The sequence below is a fragment of the Schistocerca cancellata genome, chromosome 1 (assembly GCF_023864275.1).
Source record: "Schistocerca cancellata isolate TAMUIC-IGC-003103 chromosome 1, iqSchCanc2.1, whole genome shotgun sequence".
NCBI lineage: Eukaryota > Metazoa > Arthropoda > Insecta > Orthoptera > Acrididae > Schistocerca > Schistocerca cancellata.
The window spans coordinates 894,040,218-894,061,835 of NC_064626.1; the positions used below are offsets into that span (position 1 = coordinate 894,040,218).

The window sequence follows — 21,618 nt, forward strand, 5'->3', positions numbered from 1 at the left end:
GATCATTCAGTGGGCAAGAGAGAAGCGCGCTTTCGCCGTTGCGGCCTACTATTCCAATGGTCGTTCAGTCATCAGAACTCAGCGTTGATTCAGGAAACAGTTCAACATCGCGCCTGCAGGTCGTGTTCCTGATGGGAAATCAATTGTTACGTGCGTAGACACCTGTATGGAAACTGAAAGTATGCAGAAAAAGAAACCAAGACCTTCAAGAACCACTAGGACGCCTGAAAACATCGAGAGGGCAAGGATGTCGATTATGAATCCCCAAGCGATCTGCACGCAAACATGCAGCTGTCCTTCCAATTTCTGAACGCACAGTGAGACGAATTCTTCATGAAGAGTTGAAATTTCATGCGTATCAACTGTCAGTGGTGCACACACTTCTTCCACATGGTTTTGTTTCTCCAAAAAATGCGTGTGAAGCCTTGATTGATGAGCTGCCTCGTGGCGCCTTAGTGTTCTTCAGCGATGAGGCACATTTTCATTTGTCTGGCTGCATGAATAAATAAAATATGCGGTATTGAAGTGGCACGAACCCCCGAGAACTTCGTCAGCAGCCCCTGCATACAGAACGTGTGACCATTCGAAGAGAATGTTAAGGCAGTGACGGTCGCTTTTGAGTGTTATGTTGAGACGATTGAACAGTTTCTTTTTTTTTTTTTTTTCGAGAACTTGAAGAAATGAATGTGGGTGATGTTTAGTTCCAACAAGATGGTACCACAGCTCGCAGGGCACGAACATCGATCACCATGTCGCGCGAACACTTCCCCGATTGTCTCATGTCTTTGAGGGGCGATCTCCAGTGGTCAGCACGCTCGCCAGATATAGCGCCATGCGACTTTTTCTTAAGGGGCTATCTCAAATCCTTGGTGTATACCAATTGTCTGCAGACACTGGCTCAGCTAAGGGACAATATACGTGTTGCTATTGCCAACATCGACACAGACGTGTTGGAAAAAGTGGATCGAAACATCCGATTTCGACTCTCCAAATGCATTAAACAGAACGGAGGCTACCTTCAAGATATCATTTTCAAAAGTTAATGCGACAAAACTTAAGATGTTACTCTTTGTAAATAAAAAAGAATTAAATTGGTGTTTCAAATGGTTCAAATGGCTCTGAGCACTATGGGACTTAACAGCTGTGGTCATCAGTCCCCTAGAACTTAGAACTACTTAAACCTAACTAACCTAAGGACATCACACACATTCATGCCCGAGGCAGGATTCGAACCTGCGACCGTAGCAGTCGCGCGGTTCCGGACTGCGCGCCTAGAACCGCGAGACCACCGCGGCCGGCTAAATTGGTGTTTCTAATACTTTCTGATTTATGATTTTTTAAATAAGGAAGTTCCAGCGTCGCACCCTGTAGGACCATTGCTTTTGACTGTGTATATAAATAACTAGTAGATAACGTTGGAAATACCATAAGGCTTTTAGCGGATGATGATGTTCGCATAAAAATAAGTCGCAAAGCTTGAAAATTATTGCGATACGCAGGAAGACCTGCGGAGGAACAACGCTAGATGTAGTGAGTGGCAATTGAACGCCAACATAAAAAAAGTAACGTATTGCGAATACAAAGACAGAAAGACCCATTATTGTATGATTACAAAATTTCAGAACAATCACTGGAAACAGTTAATTCCACAAAATATCTAGGACGTATGCGTACAGAGCGATTTAAATTGTAACGAGCACACAAAATTAATTCCGAATAAGGCAGATGCCAGAACGAGATTTATCGGAAGAATCCTCAGGAAATGTAGTCTATCAACAAAGGAAGCCTACAGAACAGTATTTCAACCAATACCTCGTATTGCTCGTCAGTATGAGACACCTACCAGATATATGAGCCAAAGGGTTCATTTAGTAAGCGCGAAAGCGTCACGGAGATGACCAGCCAACTTCAGTGGCAGACGCTGCAAGAGAGGCGTTCTGCATCATGGCATGATGTACCGTTAAGGTTCCGAGAACGTACATTCCTATAAGGGTCAACCAACACGTTGTTTCTTCCTACATATATGTACCGAAAAGACTACCAAGATAAAATTAGAGAGATTCTTCCCGCGCACCGTACGCGACTGGAACAGGAAACGGGGGAAATGCCACTAGGTCAAAAAAGTACCCCCCGCAGCACGCAGGAAATTATCTTGCTGAGTATAGATGCAGATGTAGATGTGTATCAGAAACGGCGACTATCAAGTTTATCGACGACTGAATGAAGTAATGAAGTGTCTTGTCATTGTTACTGGTGACTATACACTGCCAAAAAGCGCTCTTAGAGTTTAGATCCCGGCCAACCGTTACGTTGCCCATTAGGGTTAGGGCTTTATTACGGATTTTTAGCTGTATCTACGTAACTTCTTTTAACATTTCTAGCAAATTGTACCTAACAAATCATGTCGTGAAATCTGTTACAAGATCTAAGTGTGTGTAGAATATTTCAGTTGCATCTGAGTCACAACTTAAGGCGTCACGATACATTTAGAAACAACATCCTCACTTAACACTGGCTGAACTAAGCCTGGCAATACTACGTAGCAAGGATTTTCCTGGGCTGTGATTAGTTGAAACGCTCGAGACAGAAGCTCTCTTCTTGTACACTCCTGGAAATGGAAAAAAGAACACATTGACACCGGTGTGTCAGACCCACCATACTTGCTCCGGACACTGCGAGAGGGCTGTACAAGCAATGATCACACGCACGGCACAGCGGACACACCAGGAACCGCGGTGTTGGCCGTCGAATGGCGCTAGCTGCGCAGCATTTGTGCACCGCCGCCGTCAGTGTCAGCCAGTTTGCCGAGGCATACGGAGCTCCATCGCAGTCTTTAACACTGGTAGCATGCCGCGACAGCGTGGACGTGAACCGTATGTGCAGTTGACGGACTTTGAGCGAGGGCGTATAGTGGGCATGCGGGAGGCCGGGTGGACGTACCGCCGAATTGCTCAACCCGTGGGGCGTGAGGTCTCCACAGTACATCGATGTTGTCGCCAGTGGTCGGCGGAAGGTGCACGTGCCCGTCGACCTGGGACCGGACCGCAGCGACGCACGGATGCACGCCAAGACCGTAGGATCCTACGCAGTGCCGTAGGGGACCGCACCGCCACTTCCCAGCAAATTAGGGACACTGTTGCTCCTGGGGTATCGGCGAGAACCATTCGCAACCGTCTCCATGAAGCTGGGCTACGGTCCCGCACACCGTTAGGCCGTCTTCCGCTCACGCCCCAACATCGTGCAGCCCGCCTCCAGTGGTGTCGCGACAGGCGTGAATGGAGGGACGAATGGAGACGTGTCGTCTTCAGCGATGAGAGTCGCTTCTGCCTTGGTGCCAATGATGGTCGTATGCGTGTTTGGCGCCGTGCAGGTGAGCGCCACAATCAGGACTGCATACGACCGAGGCACACAGGGCCAACACCCGGCATCATGGTGTGGGGAGCGATCTCCTACACTGGCCGTACACCACTGGTGATCGTCGAGGGGACACTGAATAGTGCACGGTACATCCAAACCGTCATCGAACCCATCGTTCTACCATTCCTAGACCGGCAAGGGAACTTGCTGTTCCAACAGGACAATGCACGTCCGCATGTATCCCGTGCCACCCAACGTGCTCTAGAAGGTGTAAGTCAACTACCCTGGCCAGCAAGATCTCCGGATCTGTCCCCCATTGAGCATGTTTGGGACTGGATGAAGCGTCGTCTCACGCGGTCTGCACATCCAGCACGAACGCTGGTCCAACTGAGGCGCCAGGTGGAAATGGCATGGCAAGCCGTTCCACAGGACTACATCCAGCATCTCTAAGATCGTCTCCATGGGAGAATAGCAGCCTGCATTGCTGCGAAAGGTGGATATACACTGTACTAGTGCCGACATTGTGCATGCTCTGTTGCCTGTGTCTATGTGCCTGTGGTTCTGTCAGTGTGATCATGTGATGTATCTGACCCCATGAATGTGTCAGTAAAGTTTCCCCTTCCTGGGACAATGAATTCACGGTGTTCTTATTTCAATTTCCAGGAGTGTAGTTGTAAGAGTAGGGTGACGGCGATTGCCGAATGCGGTTATGCTTTTATGAAGTCATGATCACCAAGAGTGTAAAACTGTGCAAATTTTTCTGAGATGCTATCTTAAACATCAAGAAGAGTTATCTTGAACATTAGTGTCAATTACGAGATCACAAACTGTGATAAACATTATTAAACATGAGTGACATGTTGTGTAATAATTCGTTTGTGTACCAACGATGTTGTGGCAAGATTTACAGCACTAAATAAAACGTGGCAACCCACAACTCAAATTTAAGAGCTCTTTTCTGAAACGCAGATCCTCATTTCCTATAATCGCAACAGTTGTAGCAGCATTTCATAAACGGAGCCATGGCTGAGCGTCATCTTCTACGTCTGCTACACTGAGAGGGACATTCACCTTTAGATGGAGTCAGGTGTGCACTAGGTGACTCTCCATACAATCCAGATAACGATAGCCGTAGGAAAACCAGAAGTGTCGGCATGATTCATAGAAATGCTCCCCTATAGGAGAGAGTATTAAAATCCTAGTGAGTATCTGCCGATCATCACATGAAACACTATTAAATGCCTTCGCTAAAAGCTGCCTAGAACAGATAGTTCGGGACCCCTCGCAGAATGGAAATATTTAGATCTAATGGCAACAAACAGATTTAACATCTTTAATGATGCCCACGTCGAAACTGGTATCAATGACCAGGAGTCTGTTGCAGCAAGGATGAATTTCAAAAGTACCAAGGGTAGTAGACAAAGAAGCACTACTTTCGAATCTCATGACAGAAGCATGTAGAGCAACTATGGCTCGAGTTTAAAAGAATAGTTAACGATGAACTAGAGAGGTATGTACCCAGCAGAACACTTCATGATGAGAGGGATCCACTAAGGTATACAGTCACTGTAAAGAAACTTCTCAAGAAACAGAGATACTACATAACTGGTATAAAAGAAGTTTCATGCCATAGATAGAGAGATGCTAAAAGAAACGCGATTGGCTGTCAGGAGAGCAATGCATGAAGTCTTGAATGGCTAGTGTAGCAGAATATTGTCGAAAGGTATTCCACAAAACCCAAAGAAATTCTGGTCACCATGAAAAGGTTGTTAGTGCCAGTTGAAGACGAGACAGGTATTGAAATTGAGAATAGCAAAGCAAAAGCAGAACTACTTAATTCTAATTTCAAACGTTCCTTTACAAAGGAACACCCAGGAATAATGCCCAGTTTAATTCTCTTATTACTCAAATGACGAGCGAAATAGATAGTAGTATCACTGGCATTGATTTGGAAAAAAATAAACTTAATGAGAAGTAACACTGAATCTGTGTTGTCAGATTGCATGGGGAAAACTGAAAAAGCCCCAAGGCCCAACTTAATCTCTAATAGATTCAATTACCTCACTCATGGTTAAGGCAGGCGGCAGACTTCAATACACTAGGAAATTCATACAGTCTACAAAGGAGATTGCTTACAAACCACTTGCATGACCCATCCTAGAACATTGCTGAACAGTGTGGGACCTGTACCATATAGGACTAACGAGGGATATTGAACGTATACAGAGAATGGCAGCATAAATGGTCACAGGTTTGTTTGACCACAGGAAAGTGTCATAGAGAAATTAAAGGCACATGACTGGCAGACTCTTGAAGGCAGACGTAGACTATCCTAAGAAAGCCAACTCAAAAAAGTTTCAAGAGCTGGCCTTAGATTATGACTCTGGGAATATACAACTTCCTACATACCACTCCCATAGTGATCGTGAGAACTAGATTAGATTAATCACAGCGTGAATGGAGCCATTTAAACTATCACTCGTCGCACGCTCCATAACTAGACGAAACAGGAAAAAGCCCTAATAACTTGAACAATCGAACATATTCTCTACCATGCACTTCACAGTGGTTTGCAGGGTACGGGTGTGTTAGTAGGTATAGTTGTCAAACTACTCCAGAGCACAGGACTGGAATTTCTAGCTTATTCACTGCCTTAATCTCAGGCGTGTTAACTTTGTTCACAATATTTTTCTTCCAATTTGTTTGCAGTGAGCTGCACATAAGCACCCAAATCAAGCTACGAGTCACTTCTATTAAATAAAAGAACCATATAAAGACACTTAAAGCAATTCACTGGAGTCATCTGAGATTTTGTTTCAACTGGTATCATTATACTCAATGTTAGGGAAATTACATTTAAAAATATCTACTTGATTTTAGCACTTACAGCACTACTTTTTTGTTTTCATGTTGATGTCCCCATGCAATCCGACAACACAGATTCAGTGTTACTTCTCATTAAGTTTATTTTTTTCCAAATCATTCATCAAACAACAATTTCACTTTCTACTATAAGTCCACTAAGTCCACTGTCGTTTCTGCTACTTTTATGTGATCATATCAAGATGGATCAAAAATAAGAATTTCTTTCACCTTGGTCAGTTTTAACTATTCCCGAGACGCATTTTACTTAAAATGGCGACGTTTTCCTTACTCGAACAGCGTGCAATCATTCGTTTTCTGATTTTGCGTGGTGTGAAACCAATTGAAATTCATCGACAGTTGAAGGAGACATGTGGTGATGGAGTTATGGATGTGTCGAAAGTACGTTTGTGGGTGCAACAGTTTAATGAAGGCAGAACATCGTGTGACAACAAACTGAAACAACCTCGGGCTCGCACAAGCCGGTCTGACAAAATGATCGAGAAAGTGGAGAGAAATGTTTTGGGGGATCGCCGAATGACTGTTGAACAGATCGCCTCCCAAGTTGGCATTTCTGTGGGTTCTGTGCACACAATCCTGCATGACGACCTGAAAATGCGAAAAGTGTCATCCAGGTGGGTGCCACGAATGCTGACGGACGACCATATGGCTGCCCGTGTGGCATGTTGCCAAGCAATGTTGACGCGCAACGACAGCATGAATGGGACTTTCTTTTCGTCGGTTGTGACAATGGATGAAACGTGGATGCCATTTTTCAATCCAGAAACAAAGCGCCAGTCAGCTCAATGGAAGCACACAAATTCACCGCCACCAAAAAAATTTCGGGTAACCGCCAGTGCTGAAAAAATGATGGTGTCCATGTTCTGGGACAGCGAGGGCGTAATCCTTACCCCTTGCGTTCCAAAGGGCACTACGGTACCAGGTGCATCCTACGAAAATGTTTTGAAGAACAAATTCCTTCCTGCACTGCAACAAAAACGTCCGGGAAGGGCTGCGCGTGTGCTGTTTCACCAAGACAACGCACCCGCACATCGAGCTAACGTTACGCAACAGTTTCTTCGTGATAACAACTTTGAAGTGATTCTTCATGCTCCCTACTCACCTAACCTGGCTCCTAGTGACTTTTGGCTTTTTCCAACAATGGAAGACACTCTCCGTGGCCACACATTCACCAGCCGTGCTGCTATTGCCTCAGCGATTTTCCAGTGGTCAAAACAGACTCCTAAAGAAGCCTTCGCCGCTGCCATGGAGTCATGGCGTCAGCGTTGTGAAAAATGTGTACGTCTGGAGGGCGATTACGTCGAGAAGTAACGCCAGTTTCATCGATTTCGGGTGAGTAGTTAATTAGAAAAAAAATCGGAGGCCTTAGAACTTGAATGCACCTCGTATAAACAATGCCAGGGTGAATAAGTGCTTCCATAAAGGCCAGATGAGAACCAACGCATTATTGACTCGCTCAGTTTTGAAGCTCCTTTCCTTCAACGTATCATCCAATTTTTCTGACTTTGTAATCATTTGATTGTCTCTACATGTACGTCACATCTACCGATTTTCGTCCCGTTTGGATGTTATTTTTTGTCTTAAGAGTGTAAATGTCAGTCCGGCTCATTTCACTCACACCAGACTTGTACACGCAGGTCAGGAAATTTTCGTAAATTACGGGACAGTGGTTTATTGTCTCGGACTACCGCCAAATAGCGTCTGGTTCATCTGATCAAATGAATTTGGTGGACAAGACATGAACGTGAGTTCACTATCATGCTCCTGAAACCACTGTAATACGATTCTGGCCTTGTGGTGTGGGCTGTTATCGTTGCTAGAAGATGGGATTGCTGTCAGGAAAGGCATAAAGCATGAAGTGATGCAGCTGGTCCACAACAATATTCGCGTAGTCCACAGCCGTCATGGTGCTTTCGATTACTATCACAAGTCGCACAGACTCAGGTGAACTTCCTCTATAGCATAGCCACTGGCTTGGTTCCGTGGTGCTATGCATGTTTCGAGTAGCGTTTCGCCTTGATGACGATAACTGCGGAAACCACCGTCTCCCTGATATAACAAGAAACGTGATTCATTCGATCAGATGGCACGTTTCCGCATTCCAGTCTCGATGTTCGCGTGAATACTGCAGTGCTAAATGGCGATGTCATTATGCCAACAAGGGAACTCTGCTGGGTCGTCTGCTGTGGAGCCCGATGTTCAAAACACTTTCGGGAGTCCGATGTTCAAGAATGTACGTGAACAGTGTGCTCAGAAACTCTTGTGGCTGCATCACCATTCTACTCAGCCGCCAGATCTGCCACAGATTGTCGTCTATCCTACTTCACAGAATGCACAAGTCTCTGACGTCCACGTTCTGTCCTGAGACGTGGACGTCCAATACCTTGTTTCCTACTTGTAGTTTCACTTTCCTTCAACCACTTTCCATAAGTGCTCACAACATGGTCGCGAACAGCCGACCATCTTCCCCGTTTCCTCGATGCTCGTTTCCGAACGCCGGGTCACAACAATATGCCCTTTTGTCAGAGTCACTTATGTCAATACGTTAGCCATTTGAAACTCGTATCGTTGCTGGAACATTTTTCCTATTTGTCTCTACCACGTACATAAACTTTCCTTTACAGCGTCACGCGCCAGCACAGTTACCAGGCGACAATGAACCTGCTCTGGGCAGTGGTCATAACGTTTTGGGGCCAACTAAAGAAGTTTATTGCAACCTATCGGTTTTGACCAATGACATCTTAATTTACTCATAGACATTAATGTCTTTATTTTCGAGCCATTGATAATAAATCAGTTACCTTCTGTGGCGAGGTGTCATCATTGTAATTTGATGTAAATGAATGTGTTTTTAAAAGACAGGACCAGGCATTGCGTACGATTTTTGGCGCTTGTATTAATTCAAATCCGTTCAAATTCGATCCAATTCATTCGGTACTTATTTTCATTCCTTGTGAGTTAGAGATATTTTGGAAGAATTGTTTCATTCTGGACAGTTTTTGCTTGTTGATTTTCTTTCTTAGGTATGGATTTACCAACTAAACTGAAGAATGGGATACTGGTGCAAAAAAGGAAGGAAAAGAAAAAAGTGTTAGAAGTAACGTTAGCATGGAATACCTTAGTAGACATATATGAGTTGTATCCCAAACTTCAGTTGATCCGTATAGGTTAACTGCAGCACGGGTTACAAATTTAACGTATGTCGACTTTCCCGCTTTCGCTAGCGATAGTATCTGTTATTCAGTCAACTGAAGTACGGGGTACAAATTTTACAGGTGATCTTTTTTTTCGTCACTACTACTACAAGCATCCTATTCTTCAGCTGATACTAGTACTTGGAAAGGCGGAAAGACCGACATACGTAAAATTTGCATCCCACACTTCAGTTGACCTATATAGGTCAAATGAAGAACAGGATACCACATTCGTAGTTCAACTGTATTATAGGATGCCAGTGTTACGTATGTCACTTTTTTCGCCTTTGCTAGTACTATTATCCTATTCTTCAGTTGACCTATATAGGTCGGCTTTTCACCTTCGACAGTACTAGCACAGATTGAAAAATATCGTAGTAGTATAAGTGCCAGCGAAGGTGAAAAAAAAGCGACAGCTGTATAATTTGTACTCTTACTGCAGTCGACGAACCCTGCTTCAAGTCTTCCATATTCATAAGAGTAGATAAATCAGGTCATTTGAAGAATAGGATACTAGGCCTCAAAGAAGTGATATGCTTAACATTATATTCCAAATACGAAAGTACGTGCTATATACCAAGCATCTGTTTTCTCTGCCCTACATTTCTTTGTTTCTCAATATTCGGCTCTGGTGTTAAATCTGTGCAATACATCATCTATAGTAACTTCTGACGTCATTGGTCAAGGCCTGCGGGTTGTATGCCATTCTTCAGTAAACCCGCGTTTTGTCTCACCAGCGTGTTTTGGCCTGAGTTTCCTTGCACGCCGGTTACAAGACGGCAGCATGCAATCTGCTCCACGTGGGCGCCGAATCGGTAATCGACATTAACTGACTTAAATTATGTAATTCCTTCTTGTACAGTCAATTCATTTTGTATTTGAATCACTATGAATTAATCAATAATAATTTGTTCGTGATTTACGTATTTCAGATTCTGGCACTTCAAAATATGCATTCTTCGTTTAAGTTGGTTTCTGCAATGTGCTTTTTCAAGCGACAAATTACTCCGAGGCAGTAAAATTTGATCTAGAGTAATCCCCCACACTCTCGTGTCAGTTGTGTAATTGCCCCACTTCATGATATTTTTTCCACTGTGCTGCTGCGAACTTCCTAAGCATGTTGTGATTGTCACAGTGTTTGGTTGATAACTATCTCGCTTACAAGCCCATGCGATGCAAAGAGCTTATCCCAATCTGGCAACCACTTCGTGTATATCCTTGCATGGACGAGGATCAGTCAAAAAAATTTAATTATCACCTACAAAACAGGAAGTTATGTAGCTGAAGTTTTGTTTGTTTGCAGGTAAATGTATACAGTCATGGTACACACGAATAACCCACGCCACCAGATCGTAGCATGCTGCTGGAGAAGCCAAAACTAAATGGTGCAGCTCATTTATAAAGCGGGTATAGTGCAGCAATTCTTGTTTTGCATTTGCAGGAGAACAACGCTGTGACAATGCATGCTGAGTAGGCAGAAGCACACGGATTCCATATTTCCAGTGTTGTCAAACGTGAATAACGAAGAACAAAGAGGCAGAATCCCTCTCTGTGAAGAACAGGGAATCTCAAACTTTTTCCTGTTACTTTTTGCTTGTCTCACTGTTGTCCACTATTACTACTAGCTCAGTGCCTACCATTGCCCGGGTGCCCGGGTATGTATTTATTCAGATGCTCTGTTTGTCCCTCTCCGTCCACCCCCCCCCCTCTCCGTCTCTTCTTATTTCCTTTCTCTATCCATCTCGTCCCCTCTCTCTGGCCATCTGCATCTCTTCCCTTTTTGCTCATTTTCCCCTCCCCTTTTTCTATTCATCTCCTCCTCCACCTTATCTGTGTCAATCTCCTCCCTCCCCCGTTCTGTTTGTCCATCTCCTCCTCCCCCTTCTCTCTCCATATTATCACGTACGTGCCAATAGGAGGGTACGACAAATTATTCGCCAAGTCAACCATTTACAATTGTAAGACAGAAAGAAAAAACGCACCACAAAGGAGTTATCCGAATGGGATGGAAATCGGTAGACGTGATGTACAGACAAACAAATTACAATTTATTACTGTTTCAGAAAAACTGGATAATTTATTCAAGAGAAAGAGATTCACAAACTGAGCAAGTAAATAACGCGCTGGTCAACCTCTGGCCCTTTAGCAGTTATTTGGCTTGGCATTGATTGACAGAGTTGTTGGAAGTCTCCTGGCGAATATAGTGCCAAATACTGTCCAAATTGTGCGTTAGATCGTCAAATTCCTGAGATGGTTGGAGGATCCTGCCTATAACGCTCTACACGTTCTCGACTGAAAGGAGGTCTGGCGACCTTGCTGGCCAAGATAGGGTTTCGCAAACACGAAGGGCAACAAAAGGGAACGCAGAATATTATAGACATACCGGTGTGTTGTAAGGGTGCCGTGGATGACAACCAAAGGGGTCCCGCTATGAAAAGCAGTGACACCCCAGGTAGACCACCACTACTTGTTATCGGGGTATATGGCGGGCGACATTCAAGATGATATCCCACCACTGGCCAGGACGTATCCAGAGATATCTTCGGCCTAAAATCTCCTGAAATGGATTAGAATTGTCTTCAGTGCTGTGTTCTGCTTCGAACTGTGCCCCGATGACCCGCGAAGACATGCCTGGAGACGCCATAGACAGCGGTGGGATATCAATCTCACTGTTGCCTGCTGTACGGCCCGACAACAAGCCTTAGTATCAAAGAAGTAACAAATTAAAACGTCATGCCTAATACGGCAATTTTACTGCATAAACAGCGAAAACGTAATAAGTGATAAGTGATAAACTTCTTTCATTTCACCACTCTGTGAGGGGTGTCAAAGAGTAAAAGTCGCATAAAGGTTTGAAACTCTGGGTAAAGTTAGTAGCAAGTCACTAAGTGCTCTGAATCTCAAATGTTCCTGCTACTTGCACGTCGTAAGCTACGCTTCTTACCCACCACCACCACCGCCGCCCCTTTGAGGGGAAGGTGATTCTTACTCATTGTGGTTCTTTCGATACAGTAAATTTTACGTGTACCCAGTTTGGTTGAAATCGATCCAGTAATTTCGGAGGAGATGTGCAACTCACATACATACATGCATACATATATCCACTTTTAAAGCATGTATGGATTTGATCAACATTGCACAGAACACTACCACTGTTCAGTGTGAGCAAGACAATGATGTAACTAATTGTATGTAGGTTCTCATTTCACTACTGCTGCTGAAATTATTCTCAGGAAAAAGGTTGCCACTAATTTCTTGTACACGCACAGCTTAGTTTGTCCTTGAGTGTGTTGGATGGTCATTGCTGCATTACTGGATAGGTTATTTTAGCAAAGGCCATAGCTAAGTATACGTCCCAAAAAATAAGTATCAGTTCATCACAAAATTTGTCTCGAAATCACATTAAAGCAATCCCAATTTATCACAAAATCTACCCAGAATTTCAGTAGCAACAACCTATTTTCAGATAAACACATTTGCGATGCGCTACACATTTGCGATGTGCTTGCCAGGCTGAAACACGCCCATCTCAGTGCCATATTATGTACAGTCAAGCATCACAACATTAAAGTTTCTTTCACTTGGCCCCCAGTCCAATGCTATCAATTCACACACGACATGCAAGAGGAGATCTCAGTAATAATTCATAATTGTTTAACACAATATGCTTCAGCAATTTCTTATAAATTACCTTGCCGTCTTTGGACCAGAAGTAAGGAAACACATAAACCGCTTCACCTATTAAAATTATTCAGATGTAGGTAAAAAAATTATTAACTGTAATTTTTGATGTAACATGGAATTTTTCGAATGAAATAAAACCAAACACAAGGTTCATATAGAATTTTAAAATAAAACTGGTCATGAAGCGGATATAAAATCCTTGAATTTCATTTGTATGCCAGACAGAGTATTAAGATTGTGTTTTCCTCAAAGGTCTAATCGGCATACGACCGAATGCTCCGAGTTCTAGTTGGCTATAATGATGACCCGTTTGCAGTGGACACGTGTAAGAAGGCAGGTTGTACTTACATTTACTTAGTCTCGGAAAGACAATCAGAGGTCACCAATAGTGAGCTTAACTGAGATGTTGAGAGGTATTTGGCAATCTGTTTTCCCATTTGTGACAAATTTTTAACCATTCGTTGGGGGTTAAAAAAAATGCTTACAGCAGTTAAAGTAGACACCATATGGGCAAATGAGACGCGGAGAAAAATCAATAACGATCTATGCTTTCTTTCTTAACATTCTGAGAACCCGTGTTCCTGCCTTTTATGCTTCCTTTCTTAATACTCTGCGTACCAGTTGTTTCTACCTGAAACGACCATTTTCATACTTTTTTTTGAAGTGTCAGTGCTGTTAGCATGAAACCACCGACGCTGTTCCAGGACAGAGACATGTAATGGTACACTGAGGTACTTCTACGTATGTAGTGCGTTGTAGCGGTCACTTATAGAGTGCAAAGCAACATTCGGCAGGGAGATAGTGCTTCGTGACATGCGGTCATTTATTTATAGTAGCCATATTGAAGAGATCATTGACGGCGAAAGTTACGTATATCTGAAGTTACTGTAAGGTAAATTTGATGTTGTGGTATCGTTTCTCTGAGCAGTTTCAAAAGGAAAACAGTGTGTATGTATGTAGTTTCGATACAAAATTTATTAAATTTTAACCACATTTTGTTGTTATTGGAGATTATTATTTGTTTGGGGCGTTATGAGCTAATGGAGTTCCGAGATGTGGATCGCATTTCGGAAAAATCCGAATCTGCTTTCAAATATATTACATGAAATGATGGTTGGTTTAAAACTATGTGTCCTAGTGGTTCCATAGTGAAACCATCTTTTAAATCACCTAAGTGTTTACTTTTAGCCCTTTTATTCTTGTTCTCGTTGTTCAGTACGATGAGAAAGGTTACGTTTTGAAATTTTTTCCGTGCTGTTTGAACTCTAAGTGTTAAGATGGCAAATTTTTGTTGCAAACACGCTTAAAGACAGACAATCAGAAAATTACGCTAAATCGTTTGTAAAAATCGCCATTGACTTGTTTAATAAAGTTATATGATGAATGTGAAGATGTGGCACTTACTGAGACGCTTCCCTCGGAAGGTTCTGTTACTTCATACGAAGGAGCACCACCTTCTGACTCCTGAGAAGCTGACGCATAGTCAGTCTGCGAGAAGCCTTCTGCTAGTCCACCACCCATCCTGGAATACCATACCTATGATTATTTACTTACTTAAACATTAATAAATAGATTATATTCACAAATAAATATTTTCGTTATACTGATGTCCTTTTGTTTTAACTTTTTTTCAATTATACACAAAACGATGAAACTGGAAAGGGCTACACTATGAACATTTACATATAAAAGAACATAGTAAGTATTCTGTTCCAAAATCTTTGAAACTACGGAGGTGAAAGTAGTTTATGGACGGTAACAAATATTTCTTTTGGGCACTGCTATGTATGGTAGCTGGACCAGTATTATGAAAGGATCACTTAATTGCAATTAATCGTCCAGTTACCATTGAGAAGTGAGTGCGAGAACTGGAGAGCATCCTGAGAGATCGATAGCAGTGAGTGAGCCCGTTGCAGTGCTGAGATGTGTGAGCTCTGTCTCCTGTCAAAGGAGACATGTACATGGTGTCATTAAGATGGCTCACAACGTCCTTACTCCTGAAGCCGCTATCTGCCCAGCCCCTTAGCGTATTGCGTGCGTTAAATCTTCAGGTAGGTCCTAATAGGGATAGGGATTTCTCTGGCTATTTCTCAATAGCTAAATTCTCGAGAATCTCGCGAAGCACCTCCCAAGAAATGCCGGACTGGGACTGAAACTTGGGGTCTTTGCCTCTCGATGGCAAGTGCTCCAACGATCTGCCCTCCCAGATCTATTTCCGCCAGTGTCTGACCTCCAATCTTACCTTCTGAAAGTGAAAAATTCATTCTGGATACAATCCTCCACGTTGTGGCTAAGACGTTTCTACGTAACATCGTTTCATTCAGGAGAGCTAGTTCCGGAAGGTATACAGGAAAACTGTGAGGTTTGGAGAGTACACTGCGGGTCGTGGTTGGACATCCCAGTCGATAGAGCACTTGCACGGTATGGACGGAGGTACCCAGTGCGGCACGCGGATGTAATCTGACAGGAAGTTTCCAATCAGCGCATAGTCCACTATAGACTGAAAATTCATTCCGAACTTCAATAAGTGTTAAAATGTGGTGGCAAATCAACTTACCGTTAGTGTAAGAATTACTCATTAGAGGGATCGATGTTTCGTTTAGCCGCTACCGTTTATCTGCGGATGTTGCGATCTCAAAAGGAGTAGTCAAAAGCGCTAAACGGAACGATACATGCAGAAGCTGCACCTAAGGGCAGCTCTAAACGGCAAGATTTTCAGCTCCACATAAACATGAAAACAAAGAGGTAAAAAAGATAAAGTTCCACGTTCTGACCCCAGACACGCCAATCGATCCCGACCGACCATAGTATGCTCTGCCAATGGTATGATCGGGTGTGGTATGGAGGGGTATGTGGTCAGCACACTGATCTCCTAGTCCTTGACCGTTCCAGACCTTGGAAGCGCTAGTAACCGGTCGAGTATCGCCTTAGGTGACCACACTAGCCTGAATGCACCCTGTACCAGTTCTCTCACCAAGGAAAAATCGCTAGCACTACCGGAAATAGAATCTGGGGCTCCCGCATGGCAGCCAGTTGATGTTAATCACTCAGCTAGCGAGGCGGACATGAAGCAATAGTTTAGTTAAAAAACAAAAAAACTGACAACTAAATTCAGCTTGGTCCAGTTTGGATGGTATTTGGAAACAAAAGCATTTTTTTGTTCTTCTCTGAAAGGAGTTTCATTTTCTCCTCCAACTGAATTAGACTGTAATCGGACATTGTTCTGAACTTAAGATTGAAGATTATAAATGCCCAATATTAAATAAACACGTGAATGAATGGAACAGTTTTTGCTATATGATCAAACACCAGACAAAATAAATAACAAAAAACATTGTTGCCATTAGTAGGCGAATAAAATACTTTTTCTATATATAAGATATTATTTAGTTTGCTGATTTCCCTCATATTTTTAACTTTACAACCAACACATACCAAGCTAAGGGCAAAACAAGTACATTAAGAGATGAGTCACAGCTGGATTGCGATACTTTATAAGTGGAGCGGATTGGTTGGTTGGCTTCAAGGGAGGGGGCGGAGTGGATTGGAAGCCTGCATTTCAGTGAGCGAGTAATGGGCATTTATTTAGTTGCATTCTTTTTCTTTTAGACGGTTTCCTACATATAAGAACAGAAAAACTGTTGCCCTGAATTGGTATATCTGAATATAACATATAACATTTTAACACAAAACTCTAATCTATCAGTATAACTCACGATAATGACGTTACAAAAATCTGCGTATCATATTTACACTCAAACAACCACATACTAACCTTCGGTCAGATGGGTCACAGATATTCATTCATCCATAATCCAGGAGGCATAAGCTAACTGCTCTGTCCTGTCCCTATATCACAAGTTTTGTAATTTACAGTTCTACACTACACTATACTGTACAGCACTACACTACTGTACTTGGTATCTGAAGCAAAACTAGATTTCTTCATTTTGTCTGGATTTTTAATCCCTGGCGCACCAGGCATAACTCAGGATTCACAGGGACTGTGCTGCCACGTCACACGTGATGTACAAGAGTGGTAGACAACCTTTTTATACCAATCGCCCACTTCTGTATCTCTTTTAGTAGTCAAATTTTCTAACTTCCCAAGTGTTCCACAGTAATGGTGATTTATAAAGAGGGGAAGTAACTTTACTTTATTAAATTTGTAGAGGAGAATTATAGCAAATTAAAGCACACAATAATAATTACACACGAAATACTTTATATAAAATTTTCGCAAAGTGTGGCAAAATAAATTTTTATAAAATAAATTACTGTAGTTAAATCTACCAGTCTATTTATACCTTGCATACACAGAAGCATGAAGTCTTTGGTCACAATATGATTAACAGCGCTAAAGTCTTATTCCACAAGACATGAGGTAGGGAAAGGTATCCAAAAAGTGATATCGTTTTCCACATATTTGGATAACACTGCCATGTTTTCGTTTTGTCATACTTTTTTATATCCATTAGTAACGAATATATGTATCCTTTCATCATCATATCTAAGGTCTAACTGTCCTTCCTGGCAAACTGTATAATTCTCTACAGTACTTCTGGTAAAAGGAATTTCATCCACCCTCAGTTTCAAAATATCTGCACATCTTCTTCCCAGGTCCATACTGAATCTGTCAATATATTCTAAAGTTACATCACCTTCCATAGATAATAATTCAAGAAAGTGATAAAATTCTCTCTTCAATATAATGAAGGATGAGTAGTCCAAACTTTTAGGTAAATAATGGCACAATACTATTATATGGCAAGCTGTAAGAGTTTTATCAGTTTCTTTAGTTTGCAAGCTGACATAATTAAATCTCTTCAGGCATCATTATTTATTCTGTACAATAATGATGATGCCTTCAGCTCTGTATTAGCTTTTATTTATTTAAGACTGATTTCGGTGAAAATTCATCTTCAGGTCCCTAGGTAAAGCAAACATACAGATTGTTGTTCAATATACTGTACAAAAACACAGTATTAAAATAGTGAAGACAACTACGCAAAGTGTTGCTATTCTAACAAATTTGCAATTCTTTTTCCCTTTTGGAGAATCAAACAGCCTATACTGTAGGTATATAGGGTTGTTGAGGGCTGTATAACTCCTGTGCGTAAGAGAACATTTAGTGTTAATTAGGTTAGAAATGAAACGTATGTTGAAACTCTCGACATTGGGTAGAAATAGTATTTGTAATACAGGGTGAGTTACAAAGGACTTTACAACTTTGGAATAATATAGAATGGAATGATACTGAGATAACATACAGAATCGTGAGTTATATAATTTTGTAGCAAACAACCTCAATTGTCATATAAAAGTGTCAACCGTAATTTTAGTTTAATATGACTATCATTTCTGATGCGGCAAACATCCCACCGGTAATCAATTTCTTCCCACACTCTTTGCAGCAAGTTGGCTGTATCTTGTACAACAACAGTGTAGATTCGACTTTCGGGTCGAGTAAATTGTGTGGTATGGGAGGAACATACAAACGGTCTTTAACGAAATCCCAGAGCAACAAATCCAGTTGTGTCAAGTCTTTGGAGGGAGGTAGATATGCTATTTGCCTTTCACGGCCAGTCCAGTGACCTGGGCGTGTTTATAGAGGAAATCTCAAAATTCCGTGAGAAAATGAGGTGGTGCACCGTCTTGCTGGTAGTAAACCATCCCATTTCGTTCATCTTCATCGATCTGTGAAACTAAAAAGTTTTCAAGCGTACTCAGATATACAATACCAGTGACAGTTTCCTCCATGAAGAAGAAAGGACAGCACACTATTTTCTAAGGTCACAAAACAAATTAACATTGGAGCTGTCATGAACGAGTACCACGGTTAGATTAGGAAACGAAAAACTTATAATAGTAGATCTACATCTACATCTACATACATACTCCGCAATCCACCATACGGTGCGTGACGGAGGGTACCTCGTACCACAACTAGCATCTTTTCTCCCTGTTCCACTCGGAAACAGAACGAGGGAAAAATGACAGCCTATATGCCTCTGTACGAGCCCTAATCTCTCTTATCTTTGTGGTCTTTCCGTGAAATGTAATTTGGCGGCAATAAAATTGTACTGCAGTCAGCCTCAAATGCTGAATCTCTAAATTTCCTCAGTAGCGATTCATGAAAAGAACGCCTTCTTTCCTCTAGAGACTCCCACCCGAGTTCCTGAAGCGTTTCCGTAACACTCGCATGATGGTCAAACCTACCATTAACAAATCTAGCAACCCGCCTCTGAATTGCTTCTATGTCCTCCGTCAATCCGACCTGATAGGGATCCCAAACGCTCGAGCAGTACTCAAGAATAGGTCGTATGAGTGTTTTATAAACGGTCTCCTTTACAGACGAACCACATCTTCCCAAAATTCTACCAATGAACCGAAGACGACTATCCGCCTTCCCCACAACTGCCATTACATGCTTGTCCCACTTTATATCGCTGTGCAATGTTACGCCCAAATATTTAATCGACGTGGCTGTGTCAAGCGCTACACTACTAATGGAGTATTCAGACATTACAGGATTCTTTTTCCTATTCATCTGCATTAATTTACATTTATCTATATCTAGAGTTAGCTGCCATTCTTTACACCAATCATAAATCCTGTCCAAGTCATCTTGTATCCTCCTACAGTCACTCAACGACGACACCTTCCCGTACACCACAGCATCGTCAGCAAACAGCTGCACATTGCTATCCACCCTATCCAAAAGATCATTTATGTAGATAGAAAACAAAGGGAGACCTACCCTCACTTCCGATGAACACTCACCATCGAGGACAACGTACTGGGTTCTATTACTTAAGAAGTCTTCGAGCCACTCACATATTTGGGAACCAATTCCATATGCTCGTACCTTAGTTAGGAGTCTGCAGTAGGGCACCGAGTCAAATGCTTTCCGGAAGTCAAGGAATATGGCATCCGTCTGATACCCTTTATCCATGGTTCGCAAGATATCATGTGAAAAAAGGGCGAGTTGCGTTTCGTAGGAGCGATGCTTTCTAAAGCCGTGCTGATGCATGGACAGCAATTTCTCTGTCTCAAGGAAATTCATTATATTCGAACTGAGAATATGTTCGAGAATCCTGCAACAAACAGATGTTAAGGATATTGGTCTGTAATTTTGAGGATCCGTCCTTCTACCCTTCTTATATACAGGTGTCACCTGCGCTTTTTTCCAGACGCTCGGGACTTTACGTTGGGCAAGAGATTCGCGGTAAATGCAAGCTAAGTAAGGAGCCAATGCAGTAGAGTATTCTCTGTAAAACCGAACTGGAATCCCATCAGGACCTGGCGATTTATTTTCAAACCATTCAGCTGCTTCACAACCCCAGGGATGTCCTCCATACGGGCATGTGTACGGGACTCAAACGGCGGTATGTTTGTACGATCCTCCTGTGTGAAACATTTCTCAAATGCTAAATTTAAAATTTCAGCTTTCGTTTTGCTGTCTTCTGTTGCCAGGCCAGACTGATCAGTGAGTGACTGGATGGAAGCTTTTGACCCGCTTACCGATTTTACCTAAGACCAGAATTTCCTTGTGTTTTCAGCAAGATCTTTTGGTTCAAAATGGCTCTGAGCACTATGGGACTTAACATCTGAGGTCATCAGTCCCCTAGAACTCAGAACTACTTAAACCTAACTAACCTAAGGACATCACACACATCCATGCCCGAGGCAGGATTCGAACCTGCGACCGTAGCGGTCACGCGGTTCCAGACTGAAGCGCCTAGAACCGCATAGCCACACAGGCCGGCAGCAAGATCTTTTGCTAAGGTATGACGGTGGTAGTGGTTGAATGCTTCGCGCATCGCTCTTTTTACAGCAGCACGCATCTCTACTACCTTTTGCCTGTCCTCATTCTCACGATCTTTTTTGTACCGCGAGTGCAACTGTCTTTGCTTCCTGAGCATTCTCCGAATTGCGCTGTTAAACCACGGTGGCTCTTTACCGTCCGTAACCCATTTTTTCGGCAGATACTTGTCCAATGCGTTATTTACAATGTGTTTAAAATTTGTCCATAATTCTTCCACGTCCATTGTACCGGAAGTAAATGAAGTCGATTCATTTACTAAGTGGGATGCTAACAACGGCTTATCTGCTCTTTCTAGTAAGAATACTCTCCTAGCCTTCTTGACCGACTTTTTAACTTTCGTAACCATAGTCGTAATGACAACATCATGGTCACTAATCCCTGTCTCAACACTGACAACGTCGATGAGGTCTGGTCTGTTCGTGGCTACCAGATCTAAAATATTTTCATTACGCGTTGGCTGTCGATTTAGATGCTCATGACAGTTTTCGGATAATGTGTTCAAGAGTAATTCACACGACGGCTTGTCTGTACCACCTGTAATGAAGCCATAGACATCCCAGTCTATACTAGATAGGTGGAAGCCGCCTCCGACTAGTATAACATGATCCGGGTACTTCTGCGATACAGAGTGTAGACTCCCTTTGAATTATTCTAGAACTGTCACGGTGGAAC

General features: G+C 42.5%; 1 protein-coding gene across 1 annotated transcript in view; it reads right to left on the reverse strand.

The window, feature by feature from the left end:
* LOC126112051 (coiled-coil domain-containing protein 157-like) overlaps positions 1–21,618 on the reverse strand; it is a 127,815-nt gene that overhangs the window by 62,062 nt on the left and 44,135 nt on the right. Inside the window, exon 3 of the mRNA XM_049915008.1 lies at positions 14,523–14,640. Within this exon, the coding sequence (XP_049770965.1) occupies positions 14,523–14,640 (118 nt within the window). The remainder of the gene's footprint in view (positions 1–14,522; positions 14,641–21,618) is intronic.